The sequence below is a fragment of the Parasteatoda tepidariorum genome, chromosome 1, assembly GCF_043381705.1.
Source record: "Parasteatoda tepidariorum isolate YZ-2023 chromosome 1, CAS_Ptep_4.0, whole genome shotgun sequence".
NCBI lineage: Eukaryota > Metazoa > Arthropoda > Arachnida > Araneae > Theridiidae > Parasteatoda > Parasteatoda tepidariorum.
In genome coordinates this window covers 15776442-15791058 of record NC_092204.1, presented here as the reverse complement: position 1 = coordinate 15791058, position 14617 = coordinate 15776442, and the positions used below count along the sequence as shown (strand labels likewise).

Sequence of the window (14617 nt, the reverse complement as noted above, 5' to 3'; positions counted from 1 at the left end):
TGATTGTCCTTTTCATTGGATCGCAGACTAATAGTTGACGTTCTCCATAGCTTGCTTCGTAAATTCCTAGCATCCAGTGCTCGCCTCTATCCATTTGAGCTCTCTTGTGAATGGGAATGAGTAGCACGTCGAATCCTTGTTGAACGCCGTATAGATAGTTGGAAGCCTTGTTCTGGTCGCTGATATCGTTGAGAAGAGCCATTCCTTCATAAGCGCCATCCGCTGTTGTAACGTAGAAGCGTGCGACAAATTCAGGGTGAAGTACGGCAACTTTGACGGTCGGGTAAGCTTGTTCGGCGTAATGGAGAAGCATTCTGACAATGACGGTATCTTCTAGTTGTCCATTTGCGGGTAGAATTGAGTTGATCGCTTGTTGTTCCAAAATTCCGGCTCCTTGAATAATTTCATGTAGAGGTGCGTTCTGCATGTTGAAAATGTAGCTTGAAATCTGATGAATGTTGAAACGGTGATGTTAACGGTTGTTGACGGTGATTTTAACACAAAAGTTAAACTTTTCTCCACTTTGATAAATGTAAACTAATGCGAACCTTACAATTAAATTATTAATTCCTTCGTATATTGTTGGTTTAAGTTGTCGAAAATTAATAGTTCACTTGTAAGGTTCGCATTAGCATACATTTATAAGAGTGGAGAAAAGTATCTATAGCCATTATGGCGAACTAATAAAGTTTGAAAATATCCTATCTGTAACTCCGAACTGCTCGACCGTAGCGCTTCAAAACCGGGGCTAATCGATTCCTCGTGGCCAAAAACCCCAGACCCCCAAGTTTACCGGAGTTTATTAATTCTGGGCCGATTTTCGACTTGGCAACCATTCCTCGTATTATAGTATAAGATATATATAGATACGGTTTTAGTATGTATACTCTGGAAAAAAATTTCACCCGTAAATTGCTGTAAATGACCGGCAAAAATTGTCTCAGCCATTGACCGTAAAAATTAATTTATTTCTGTAAAGTAATAATAATTGTAAAAATACGGGTCTGCCTGTAAATGTTTTATCACACCTGGTCGTAAATTAACATTATGCTAAAAAAACTATATTCAGTCTGGACCTTCATGTTGTTTGAGACTCAGGTGATTGGTTTATTAAGGCGAATCAAGGGGAATCGTAGATCAATGTAAAATAGTATAGTGCTGCCATCTGTCGAGGAGTGAGAGAGTTGCGAGTTCGTTTTCGTTTTCGTGTTCACCAGTCTGTGGGTAGTGCGAAAAAGATGATCTTTAGTGCCGGTTTGGATCAAACCCGGGGCCTCTGAATCTTTATACTGGTGCTGTAACCACCACAAAATAGAATGTCCACCCCGAATTGAGTTAGGAAGCTTTAAATAATAACAGAATTACTTAATTGTAACTGTATACCTTTTCCTTTTTTTTCTTTTTGCTAACTTCAATTTCTTGTAATATCATTTTACCGGTATTGTGCAGGCACAAATTCCGTGGAAATTGTACTAGGTTACTGTCAGAGAAACAACAGATTTCTTTGATTTTTTAATAAATAATTTAATATAGTTTGGCAATGCGTAGCTAGGATTTACAGTGCCTGGAGACAAACTTAGTTTTGTTTGAAGTTTAGCAGCTTATGTTACTAATCCACTTAGATGATTTTGATCATGTTTACTATGTTTTCTTAAGTGATAAGCGGTAATTCTAATGGCATTTTTTCATTCGTTACATTGCAAATTTGATGTAAATATTTTTAAAAAAAAGAAAAAAAAACTACCTTCGAGAAATGCAAACTGCATTGATAGTAATAGAAGCCTTGTTCTATTTATCGGTAAATCGGATAAAAATTTGAAAAAAGTTATGGCGCCTTTAATTTGCAAATGCAACAGGTGATATTTAAATTTAAAAAAAAAAAAAGAAGTATATTTTGGAATTTATGAAGACATTGTTATGAGCGTTATCCAAGCCTTTTAAAGAGCATTGTCTAAGTTACCATTACGGGCCATAGCATACTGCAAACTACAAAATGAGAGCTACGGTGACTCAGGGGATAGAACACTCGCCTCCTAATGAGGTGACCCGGATCCGAATCCCAGCCATGGCTGAATTTCGCACCCGGCAAGCACCAACCATAATGCTAACATAAAATATCATCAGTGGTAGATGTCTCATGGCTTACGATTCCCATGAAGTCAGGCTAACCATGAGAGGTTTTCGTAGTTTTTCTTTTAATGTAACCGCAAATTCGGATAGTTCCATCAAAAAAAGTCTTCCACAAAGGCAAATTTCTCCGCAATACTTGATCCAGGAGTTCTCTTGTCTTCTGGATTGGGTTCAAAATTACAAGGCTATAGAGATGAGTAATGATAGTCGTAAGTCCGAAATTGGGTCAACTGTTCAACGATGGTTTAAAAATTGAAAAGAACTATAAAATGGCTTTATTCATCTAAGAAATTCCTTTCGTTTTTATTACCAGCTAATAGGTTTATTCGATTTTTTTGATAAACAATTAAATTTAGTTTAGCAACGCGTATAAGTCGCTGCTACGACGAAAGGTTTTATATTCTAAAACATGATGTTTGATGTTTATAAAAAAAAAAAGTCTTACACGTTTGATAACAATAAAGATAACTATTATTCTATTTTAGAGTGTATATCAACATCTCAATTTCCAATCGGATCAAGTTCTCCTTTTATGGAATACAGAAATGTCACGCCTTCTATGGCAATTCACTTTTGGTTGAAAAGCGGAACTTTATTTATGTTATTGCTATATCCGAAACATAAACAACTATATAAGTAGTTAGAAATCTCATATTCACAATCTTGTCCATACACTTTAACCATAGCTACTCGGGGGTGACCATGCAAAGAAAGAATCGTTTTCAGGTGGGTGAAATGATGGGTGAAAAATAAAATAAAGTTCAAAATTCATTCAACCACCCCCCTAACAGACGATGAAAAATAAAATTCTATTCCAGGTGCATTCTATCCGTCTCCCCCTCGTACATACCTGAATATCATTCCAGTAAACGTATGACTCACTGCTCCCTGAAATATATTGCTTTGACGTTTTTTTTATTATTATTTTTATATTTTTTATTCAAGGTTTTTTTATATCAATGTCACTGGTTTGAAGGAGGAGGTACCAGAGGGAGTACTTGTTGATTCTACTATAATTCTCCTCATTCCAAACCCCAGAAAATTCCCACAACTTGGTCGACTGCCTCCTCTTCTTATATGAAATTCGTGGTTTTATTTTTTTTTATCTGGTTCCCTTTAAAAGAATCTGGTGACGTAATAATTCTTTTCACTTTTTTGTTCTTTTTTTTTGTTTTAAGAAATCTGATTAATTTGTATGGCTATTAGTTCGCTGAAACATTCTGAATAAAGGCGCTGGCTATCCTATATAAAAGGCATAAAGAAAGTTAATTTTTTTCTTCAAAAGACTGTTTACCTTTCGGAAGCATCGACTATGTATGATGGTTGGTTGGTGTCGTATCCTCTACTGAATCATATCTCATGGTGTGCTTGAATAGTCTTTGCTATCTCTATGGCATCAAATGAATATAAATCTTTTTCTATAGGGTAGTTTAAGAGGTGAAGGCCTGCAGCGACTGCAGGGCAGTTAAGAACATGACATGGTGTGAGTTCCACATTAAGACAGTTGCCACAGTTTTGATATTTTCTAGTCCCATCTGCAGTGATTTTCATGTTTTTATGATGTTTTGTTCCTAGTCTGATGAGAGTGGTGGCTGTCTTCCTGTCGATGTCAAGATTAGTTATTTTATCGTGAGCTTTGATTTTTAAGGAGATGAATAGTCTTGACTTTGCAAAAGCATTTATGCAACTATGCATGATAAATGCTAATTTAAAAATGGACATAAATTTCAGCTTTTAAACATACACTACCGTACGATAATGGAAGAAGCTTTTTCATTTTTTGACATTTTTTTAAAAGTTTCTCAAGAAATACCTAAATAATTATTTTGTAATTTTAGAGGCATTTAGTTTATACGATGTTTCATACTTAACAATAAGATTTAAAAGCCAGCAGTAAATTAAGAATGAAAACAAGTATTTCTGAAAACCCTATACCAAAAAATTAAGCAAAGAACTTGTAACTTTTATCAATTGTCTAAGTTGTTATTTTTAATAACTGCATAAAGTTTCGTAAACCTAGGGTAAATATTTAAGGAAATACGGACATTTTTATAAGAAATTTGTTTTATCACTTTACGTTTTTGTGCTATAATTTCATAAATATTCAATGGAATTAAAAAATTTTTTGGAAAAACTTTAAATAGGATACAAAATTGCCGATTTAATATTTCAAAAAAAATTCGTTTTAAACTTCGCAAGAGTTCCTTATTGTATGAGTATTTAAGCTAGTTCCGTAATACTGCGCATACGCAGAAGAAATTTAAAAAAAGTTTTGTAGGGTATCGTATTTGACAACTAATGATAAAAACTTTACTTGAATACTTTAAAAATTGAAAATGTTTCATGCAATTTTCGAAGTAGTTTTCATATTTTTTGAAAGAAAGCTCAAAACGATAAGGATTTATCCACAAATTTCATCTTGTACCTATGAAGTCCTGTAGTTCAATTCAATACACATCTTATTCCAAATATTTTTCCACTGTGTATTTTTTCTCGCTCGACTTGAAATCAAATTCAGAAATAAATTTGACAGTAGTACTTTTTTTTAGAGTTTTTCTTAGAATCTTGAAGGGAAATGAAAATTGTCAAATTAGAGAAGAAATTGTAGGGTCAATGTATATTACTACTATATTTTAGAGTTTTTGTAATATTTCAAAGAAGCAAAAATTGACAAAGTTTGAGAAATAATTTGAATATTAATGTGTTTTTCTGTATTTTATATAGTCGTCGTAAAATTTCACAGACATAAAAAATTTGAAAAAGTTAAAGAAACAAAATGAAAATAAACATATTTTTACTGTATATGAGAAATTTCATAACATTTTAAAGCGAAACAAAAATTGACAAAACTAGAAAGATAAATTGAAATTCAATATGTTTCTACTGTTCATAAGAAATTTCCCAACTTTTTAAAGCGAAACAAAAATTGACAAAACTAGAAAGATAAATTGAAATTCAGTAAGTTTCTACTGAATTTGAGAATTTTCGTAGTATTTAAAAAAGAAATAAAAATTTACAAGATTAGAGAATAAATGAATTAAAAGATATATTTTTACTATAGTTGAGAGTTTTCATAGTATTTCAAAGAAAAACAAAAGCTGACAAAATTTGAAAGATAAATTGAAGGTCAATATGTTTCAACTGTATTTGAGAATTTTCGTAATATTTTAGTAAGAAATAAAAATTAGCAAAAAATTGACAAAATTAGAGAGATGAATTGAAATTCAATATGTTTTTACTGCATTTCATAATATTTAAAAGAGAAATAAAAATGAAGAAGATTAAGGAATAAATATCTTTCTAAAGTATTTGTGATCTTTTGTAATATTTCGAAGCGAAACAAAAACGATTAAAATTTAAGAAATAAATTATAGGTCAAGGTCAATATATTTATAAAGTAAAACCTTTTTTTGTGCGGTGGATAGGGACGGCATAAAAGAAATCGCACAAAAAAAAAATTCGAAAATTTTATAAATTCTGACATGTATTAAACAAGTTTGTACCATATACCACCAAAAACTTTTTTTATGCTGTTGATAGGGACCGCATAAAAAAAGTCGGACTCAGAAAATACATCAATGATTTATGGATTTATGAAATAGATAAGAGAATGCTTTCAATAAAATTAAATAATTAAATTAGACATAAAGAAATTTTAAAAATATTTAATTCTTCATTGTACATATACATGTAGAAGTTTTCAAATTATACATTAAATAGTTTGCTGCCACTCGTCGTAATCCAAAACGCGCATCTTCTTGGAATGAATTGGTTAAAAATCGCTTGAAGATAGGATTTCAATGATTTGTTTTTTGGTACCATAAAGTCAGTGATCAGATAAAATAAAATAAAAATCATAAAAACTACATATAAATAGAAACAAAAGTAATTAATTTTTTTACCTTTAATCTCACTATAAAATGAATCCTTAATCTAATGAATCGTGTATAAAACTCTGAATACGAAGCGCATAGTATTTGAGATACACGCAGACGAGAATTTACAGAATAAAAATAACAGTTTAATTTTAAAATACGAAGTATTTTAACACAGCAAACGATTTTTTACTGCTTTACTTCAACTTGTTTAGGGCAGAATAAATTTTAAACAGAAGAGAAAATGGAGTTGACGATAATAAATGAACTAATGAAAGTAAATAAACAGAGTACATCGTTGTCAAGGAGACCACGTAATCAGAGTTCGTCCACAACATGCATATGCACATTGATAGGAAACATTAAACTGGTGCTAACGCCGTTAAGATTCATATACCGCATAAAAATAATTCGCACGAAAAAAATCGCGCAAAAATAAAATCGCATAAAACCAATCGCACAAAAACAGAATCGCATAAAAAAGGACCGCACAAAAACAGGTCTCACTGTACTGTATTTGAGAGTTTTCATGGCATTTCAAATAAAAGCAAACATTGACAAAATTAGCGAGATAAATTGTAAGTCAATATGTTTCTAATGTTTTTGCGAACTCTTGTAATTTTTCGAGGAAAGACACGAACTTAAAAAACTAGAGAATTAAACTGCAGTTTAATAAGTATTTTTCCTTTCTTCGTGATTTTTATAAAAATTTTATAAACGATTACAAGCACCATTACTTATATTTTTAATAATCACAGCTTATATCCTTTGCAAATTAATATGTGCCTGTAGTATCCAAAATACATATATCCACCCATACTTTAAGTCCATATAATCCCCTTAGAAACTCACTCACTAGAAATATTTTTTAATCACTCTCAAACAAACGAAGTTAATAGAGGGAAAGAAATACACACTAAAACCTAACACAACTTCCCCATATCAAATAGAGTTGACAAATTCCCCGGAGGAATTTCGGAAAGAGAAGAATTAAAAAGCAGAAAAGAAAGAAAAAAAAAGGATGAAAATTCGCCAAATAACGCATTAACAGAGACCGAAAGAGAGATTGAAATATCTCTCTCTTAGTCACTGTACACTCACACACGTAATTATGGAATAAAAATACAAAAATGAAAAAAAAAGTCGCCAAGCCGAAGACATTCTTTTGTGCTCAAAAGTACACAGGAAAAGTAGAAAAAATAAACCGACGTCTAGAAATTGATTCCCATCTTCGGTTTTACTCGCAACTTCACAAAAGGAGTAAAGAGACGCCCCTGCACGATCCTCAGGGGGCTCTCAAGGGGAAGACGGCGAACAAAGGGACGCTGTCAACGCCAGGGTGGTCCCTCCCTTCCCCCCCTCCTTCTTTACCTTTCTCTGTATCTTATGAAACTGATGTGGAATACATCTGTATGTCCTAAACACACACAGTGTGTTTTTTGGTGTGCATATTACATGTGTGTGTATGTGTGGTAAGAGTGTATCAAGGGGCTGTCACAATTTCTATGTGACAGTTCTTAATTTTTTCTTCTTTTTTTTTTATGACTGACTTTTTATAAAGTCTTACTTCTGTAAAGAATTGATCGTGTTTATTTGTGTGGAAAGTATGTTTTTACTTCCTTGTTTCAACGCCATAAGTTCAGGTTTAGTAATTAGATGCTAATTAAAATACAGATTAAGAAAAACATTACTAAAAAGGCAATGTATTGTGTGATTGAAATTATATAAAATGGCATCTTAAAACCTACACTGATAAAAAAAAAAGACTATGGATAATATGATTAAGTACAAAATAACTTGAAAAGCATATTAAATCAACACCCATAAAGAGGAGGAATTAAGTAGTTACAAAATTACTTGAAAGAAAAAAACATATAAAACGGAGCAATCATTTGTCATAAAATAACTTCAAAGCTGATAAAAAAAGAGCAACATAATAAATTACAAAATAATTTAAAAAGACGTCTAAAACCAACACTAATAAAAATAATGGATAATTTCATTAATTGCAAAATAACTTGAATTGACGTCTGAAACAAACACTGATGAAAATAATGGATAATTTTATTAGTTGCAAACTAATTTGAAATGACGTCTAAAACTAACACTGAGGAAAATAATGGATAATTTCATTAATTGCAAATTAATTTGAATTGACGTCTGAAACAAACACTCATGAAAATAATGGATAATTTTATTAGTTGCAAAATAATTTGAAATGACGTCTAAAACTAACACAGAGGAAAATAATGGATAATTTCATTAATTGCAAAATAATTTGAATTGACGTCTGAAACAAACACTGATGAAAATAATGGATAATTTCATCAATTGCAAATTAATTTGAATTGACGTCTGAAACAAACACTGATGAAAATAATGGATGCAAATTAATTTGAATTGACGTCTGAAACAAACACTGATGAAAATAATGGATGATTTCATTAATTGCAAATTAATTTGAATTGACGTCTGAAACAAACACTGATGAAAATAATGGATAATTTCATTAATTGCAAAATAATTTGAAATTACGTCTGAAATCAACACTGTTGAAAGTAATGGATAATTTCATCGATTGCAAAATAATTTGGAAAAAAACATTTAAAACCAAGGCTGATAAAAACAACGGAGGGCGAAATTAATTATAAAAAAATTTGTCTCTCAAATCTCTTTCAAATTTGTTGCAACAAATTGTCACAATTAGTTTTTTCAAAACTTATTTACATTATAGTGCATCTAAGCAAAATGTGATTGATTACAAGTAATCAATTATTCATAACCGTTTATTATCGTGATCACAATTAATGATTATAATTTTATTCATGTTTATATAAAAGCATAATTTATGATTTCAATTGTAAATGTATTCACAACTTATATTAAGCTACTGTTTTATTATAAGTAATAACTAGTGAAAAGGATCGGCAATTTGATTTTATAAACGTCACTGAACAGCTGACCCAAGCTAGGGTTTACAACTACTAATGTTCAACTCCGTAGTCTAGTAATTTTGAACCCACTCCAGAAGAAAAGGGAACTCCTGGATAAAATATTAGGAAAAGTTTGCCTTCGTGGAGTGCTTTTTAATGGAACTAACCGGCATTTGCGTTACACGGAGGGGATAATCACGAAAACCATCCACGGCTAGCCTGACAGCAAGGGGACTCTAATCCATAATCCGTTTATCACTGAGGATATTTTACATCCGCACTGTGGTCGGTGCGAGCCAGGTGAGGAAGTAGTTACTTTAGTAGAAGTATTTAAAGTGTTGATTAAAATTTAATAAAGACGGTATGACATGATTCAAACAAACCTGCTTGTAGGGGAATCATCATAAGATAATTTAATAATAGGTTAAAGAGGTAGCTTCGCCGGGATAGCCTGGTTGGTAAGGCGTTGGGCCCATGTCCTAGTGGTAGTGAGTTTGATCCCCGACTGCCGAAGATTTCCTATGTAGTAAATGGTGACTGGTGCACATTAAATCTGCTAAGGCACAAAGTCCTCAATGTTCTCATTAGAAATCCTACCTTTGGTGGTACTGAATTGGAGTTTGGTAGTTCTCTGGTTCAAGTCATAATTACAATCTGTGGATGAATGAATGGATGTAAGAATAGGTCAGCCCTATAAACAGGTTGTGACGTGTGTTTCTGAAGTAGTATTCTTGACCATAGATGGCGCCACTGTAAACAAGAAGCGCACACTCTGCTTTAAAGTCGCGTTGTTTCACAAAGCAGACTTGCTAGTATTGGCATGTGACATTAGAAAACAACAACAATAGGAAGTAGCTTACACTTTTTTAGCTTTGTTTTTAAAATGTTGTCGTTGAAAAATTACTCAACTATTGTTTAGTATTACAATCTTTATCTTTTTCATGTTTTGAATATTATCTAAAAACAAAGAGTTTGTTTATTTTTTTAAGATATGTATACTTTATTCGGTTTTTCTTGATACTTTATTGAAACATTGAAGTAGCTGACAAATTTGCACTAACTTATTCATTTATTTTTTTTCTAGTAAAGGACGCAGTTTTTCAATTTTCGTTTCACATTATATTTCTATAAATACCTTGTACGTACTGACTGAAATCGTAAACACAATAATTACTTTTCTGACCTACAGAAAAACAATTTGTTATTTCGTATTATGCAACTTTTGAAATTGTCAATAAAACAGGTCCTCTTTTTCTTTCGAATGATGTTTTCTGTTTATTTTCGAGATCATTTGAATCGACAACCTTGTTTTCAGATAATTTATCACAATTTATTTTTCTTATTTGTAATTATTTCTCCCGCCCCCTATCTCTCGCCCTCCCCTTTTCACCTTCTTTATCTTTTTCTTCTTTTTTCCCTTTGTTTATGATATAGCATCATTACCATAGCTTATTACTGTAACTTATTGTTTATTGATATTACATAACGGTGAAACATTGCAATAATACAGTGTAATGACTTCAAGCTTATTGTTACGTCATTGTTGTTTTATTGTAACCAACCATTTTTAAATTTTTCGTGCATTAGTGTATTGTTTTAATTTTGTAATTCTATCATTCATTCAATATTGAGTCGTGGTGGCTCAGGGGATAGAGCGTTCACAATGAGGTAATATAATTGTACTTGTTAGCCCAGTAGATGAAATTACAGAGATAGTCTGCTTCTTTATCTTCGAAAATACAAATTGGTTTGTAACTTCAACTACTTAAGCAGAGATTAATATTGTAAAAATTAAACTTAATCTAACATTAGCACAATCTGCAAATCTATATAACTGAAAATCTAAATATCTAAAAATCTATGTATCTAAAAATGAATGTCTGTCTATGCGTGCTCTCTATAAACTCCTAAACCATCCGACCGAAAGCGAATGAAATGTGACACATCGATAGTTTGAAGCAGGAGGAAGGTTACTGTCGACATTAGAACATTCTACGACGAACCGTTCGAGCGGAATGATCTATAAATGAAACTGATTGGTTAAGCGTTTGCCATTGATTTAAAATTAAACTGTAGACGATTCAAAGTTTCCAATATTTTAAAGATAACCCCAGTGATATGTGCTAGCTTATTGTTATATTTCATTTCTTAAAAAAGTGCTTTGCACGTACTTTAATATTTATTTATTTTTATTCACCATGGCGGATAAATTCAATGAATAACGCTGTCTTCCAATGAGGGGAACCGGGTTCGAATCTCAGTGATGGCTGGTCGATGCTAATTACAAAACTTACTCGCACTGACCACAGTACTGGCGTAAAACATCCTCAGTGGTAGACGGATCATGGGTTAGAGTCCCCCTGCCATCAGCCTAACCGTGGGCGGTTTTTTTTTCTTTCCATGTTACTCAAATTCCATCAAAAAGTTCTCCACTAAATCAAATTTCTTCCAATACAGGAGTTTATTGATCAATTGATCCAGGAGTTCCCTTATCTTCTGGATTGGGTTCAAACTTATGAGCCTACGGAGCTGAACATTAGCAGTCGTAAACCGGAAATTGGGTCGGCTGTTCAACGACGGTTATAAAATAAAATAAAATAATTCAATATTAATGTAAATTACTGATACTTCCGTATCTCCTAAAGGACAGGACACACATTTTAATCCTTTCAGTTCTTACTTAATGTTAAATAAACTATTCCATTGCTATAACATTGTAATCAATTAAGTATTATTACTTAATTTATATCGATATTACTTTAATATCGTTAAATTTTGTCGTTAAAGAGATGTTACTTTATACAAAATAATATTAANTCCATTAAATCAAATTTCTCCCAATGCAGGAGTTCATGTTTAGGACATTAGGACACACATTTTAATCCTTTCAGTTCTTACTTAATGTTAAATAAACTATTCCATTGCTATAATATTGTAATCAATTAAGTATTATTACTTAATTTATATCGATATTACTTTAATGTCGTTAAATTTTGTCGTTAAAGAGATGTTACTTTATACAAAATAATATTAAATTGTATGTCTTATACCAAAGACATTCGACGGTTTAAAATTCGTCGATTTAAAAAAATTTGCAAGAACTGCAGCCAGTTATGAGTGATTAAGCGTCTTCTTTTATACTGCTCTTGCACTGAAAAAATTTAAAAATTTTTTTCTTCATAATTTTGTAGTGAACAGTATTTGGCAACTTATAAAAATAAATTTGATTTGAATATCTTAAAAAAGTTTCAAGCAATTTTCTAAGCAGTTTTTCGTACTTTTTAAAAGAAGGCTCAAAGCGATCAGGGGTTATTCACAAATTTTATTTTGTTTCATAAGAGAAAATTTAATAACAAATAATAATACATTTCAATAATCGTCCGGAAACTAATCTTTGATGGATAGTGAAAGAAAATATGCATAAGAAAACATTATTATTTAGAGGGGTGATCCCCACAATGCCGCTTTCATTTTTAATAAATCTTGTTTAATAGTCTACATATAAATTAAAATTCATTAAACGTAATTAATGGTGTATTTGAGTACTATACTTAGTTCCGGGTACTTCTCTCATCATATAGCCATGTCAATAATTTTAAAAAAAAGTAAATATTCCACTCATCTTTTCAATAACGGAGTATGCGAAATATAGTTTTAACTAGTAGTTAAATGCCAATTTTATATACAATTACGGCTAGATTTTAACGTAGTGCTAATTTCTGTGCGTATTAGTTTTTTTCCCCTTGAAGATTTCCATAAGTTCTTCATTCTTGTTAGTGTAAAAGTATTATAATATCACGAGGGAAATCTTTCAATAACGGAGTATGCCAAATTTCGTTTTAATTAGTAGTTAAATGCCAATTTTACATACTTTTACTGCTAGAATTTAACTTATACTAATTTCTGTGCGCATAATTTTTTTCCTTGAATTCTTCATAAGTTCTTCATTGTTGATAGTGTAAAAATATTAGAATATCACTAGGGAAATCTTTTTTTTCCCACCGTGACGCCCATTTTTGCCAAATCTACTTGAATCTTTTGATTCACCGTTGTGTTTTGATTCATAAAAATTTTGTTCTGTTATGACTAGTAATTCGAGCATACGAATTCCGTACCCGGTTCGCACCGACCACAGTGCTGACGTTAAGTATCCTCAGTGGTAAACGCATCATGGGTTAGAGCAGTGGTTCCCAACCTGGGGGCGATCGCCCCAAAGGGGGCGATAGAGCTTCTCAAGGGGGCGATAATCCTTAGGGGGGCGATCAGGGGGCGACGAGTATTCAAAAGATAAAAATTGCTAATAATATTAATAATAAAAGCTGTTTGAGATTGAAATTGAAAATATATATGAAACCTATCTTTCTGGTGTAGACAAAGAATTATGATAGTTAAAAATTAAAAAGTATTCAAGTGCAAGATCATTTTCGTCTTACGTTTTGGTATCGCAGGCGGAAATCTGATAAGTCACTCTGTTCCTCTGAGCAGTAATATTGTTTCCAGCGTATTGATGAGATGGCCGCCGACGTTGAATCAAAACTCATCAAATTTCTGAAAGAAGGTAAATTTGCGTTGCAGACTGATGAATCAACTGTGATAGATAACAAAGCTGTTTTAACTTACGTGAGATTTATAAATGTGAGTAAGGAGATTAACGAGGAAATGTTGTTTACAAGAACTTTGAACACAGATACAAAAGGATCGTCGATTTTTAAATTGGTCAAAGATTATTTTGAGGTAAAAGAAATTCCCCTCACAAATGTAAGTGATTGTGCAACAGATGGTGCTCCAACCATGTCTGGTTGTCATACTGGGGTTTCTGGGTCACCTTAAAAAAGAAGTACCGGAAGTTATCTCACCATTATGTCATTCATCGTCAACTTTTGGCTGCGAAAAAATGATTATTTCTGGTATCAATAAAATAAAAGCTAGTTCTCCTAATAGCTGTTTGTTCCGAGAACTTTGCCATGAAAATTATGAAGATTTCGAATTCCTGCTCCTACATACAGCTGTGAGATGGCTTTCAAAAGGAAACTGAGCCGTTTCTTCGAATTGCTGGATTCGGTTACTGAGTTTCTCGACACCACTGATCCTGTTTTAAGTGAGAGTTTGAAGCAACGAAAGTTGGAAACTGCGTACCTCACTCATAGTTTTGAAAAAAGGAAGGACATCAACGTAAAACTTGAAGGAAATAAAATGAACATTATCAAAGCTAAAGGAATCATATCTTCATTCATCGCCAAGTTTGATATCTACAAGTCAAACATTGGTCGCAAAGAGCTAATGCAATTTCCAACTCTTAAAAAGTGTTCAATGGCAGATATCGAGATTCTCGAAAATAAAATCTAATTTTTACTGATCACCTTGATCAGTTATGGAATCAAGATTTAAAGATTTGATGAAATTAGAAATTCCAGATTGGATATTCAATCTCTTTCTCTTTTGAAGTTCTGGATAAGCTCACTTCCTCTTTTAAGTCTGAGATTTTAGATTTGAAGTATGACTGTGAGGCTTAAGTCTTCTTTAAAAAATACGGTTACGAGTTAGCTTGGGTAAAGCTTATGGACACTTATCCACAATTGTGGAAACAAACTGAGCCGCTTCTCATCTCGTTCCCGTCAACATATTTAGTGGAGAGAAGATTTAGATCTGCCTTCCTGCTGCTCGCAAAGCAAAGAGATA

At 32.1% G+C, this 14617-nt stretch overlaps 2 protein-coding genes across 2 annotated transcripts; both read left to right on the top strand.

The window, feature by feature from the left end:
• The first annotated feature begins 13450 nt into the window (after positions 1-13450).
• On the top strand, positions 13451-13768 carry LOC139425117 (zinc finger MYM-type protein 6-like). The gene has a single exon (XM_071178323.1). The coding sequence runs from the start codon at positions 13451-13453 to the stop codon at positions 13766-13768; it is 318 nt and encodes a 105-aa protein (XP_071034424.1).
• A 183-nt stretch (positions 13769-13951) lies between these two features.
• On the top strand, positions 13952-14284 carry LOC122269322 (protein FAM200C-like). Its single transcript, XM_043041822.1, has one exon. The coding sequence runs from the start codon at positions 13952-13954 to the stop codon at positions 14282-14284; it is 333 nt and encodes a 110-aa protein (XP_042897756.1).
• The last annotated feature ends 333 nt before the right edge of the window (positions 14285-14617 follow it).

What these genes read in the sequence shown, in the direction of transcription:
- LOC139425117 (XM_071178323.1), top strand. Translation starts at nt 13,451, where the DNA reads ATGGCCGCCGACGTTGAATCAAAACTCATCAAATTTCTGAAAGAAGGT.
- LOC122269322 (XM_043041822.1), top strand. Translation starts at nt 13,952, where the DNA reads ATGGCTTTCAAAAGGAAACTGAGCCGTTTCTTCGAATTGCTGGATTCG.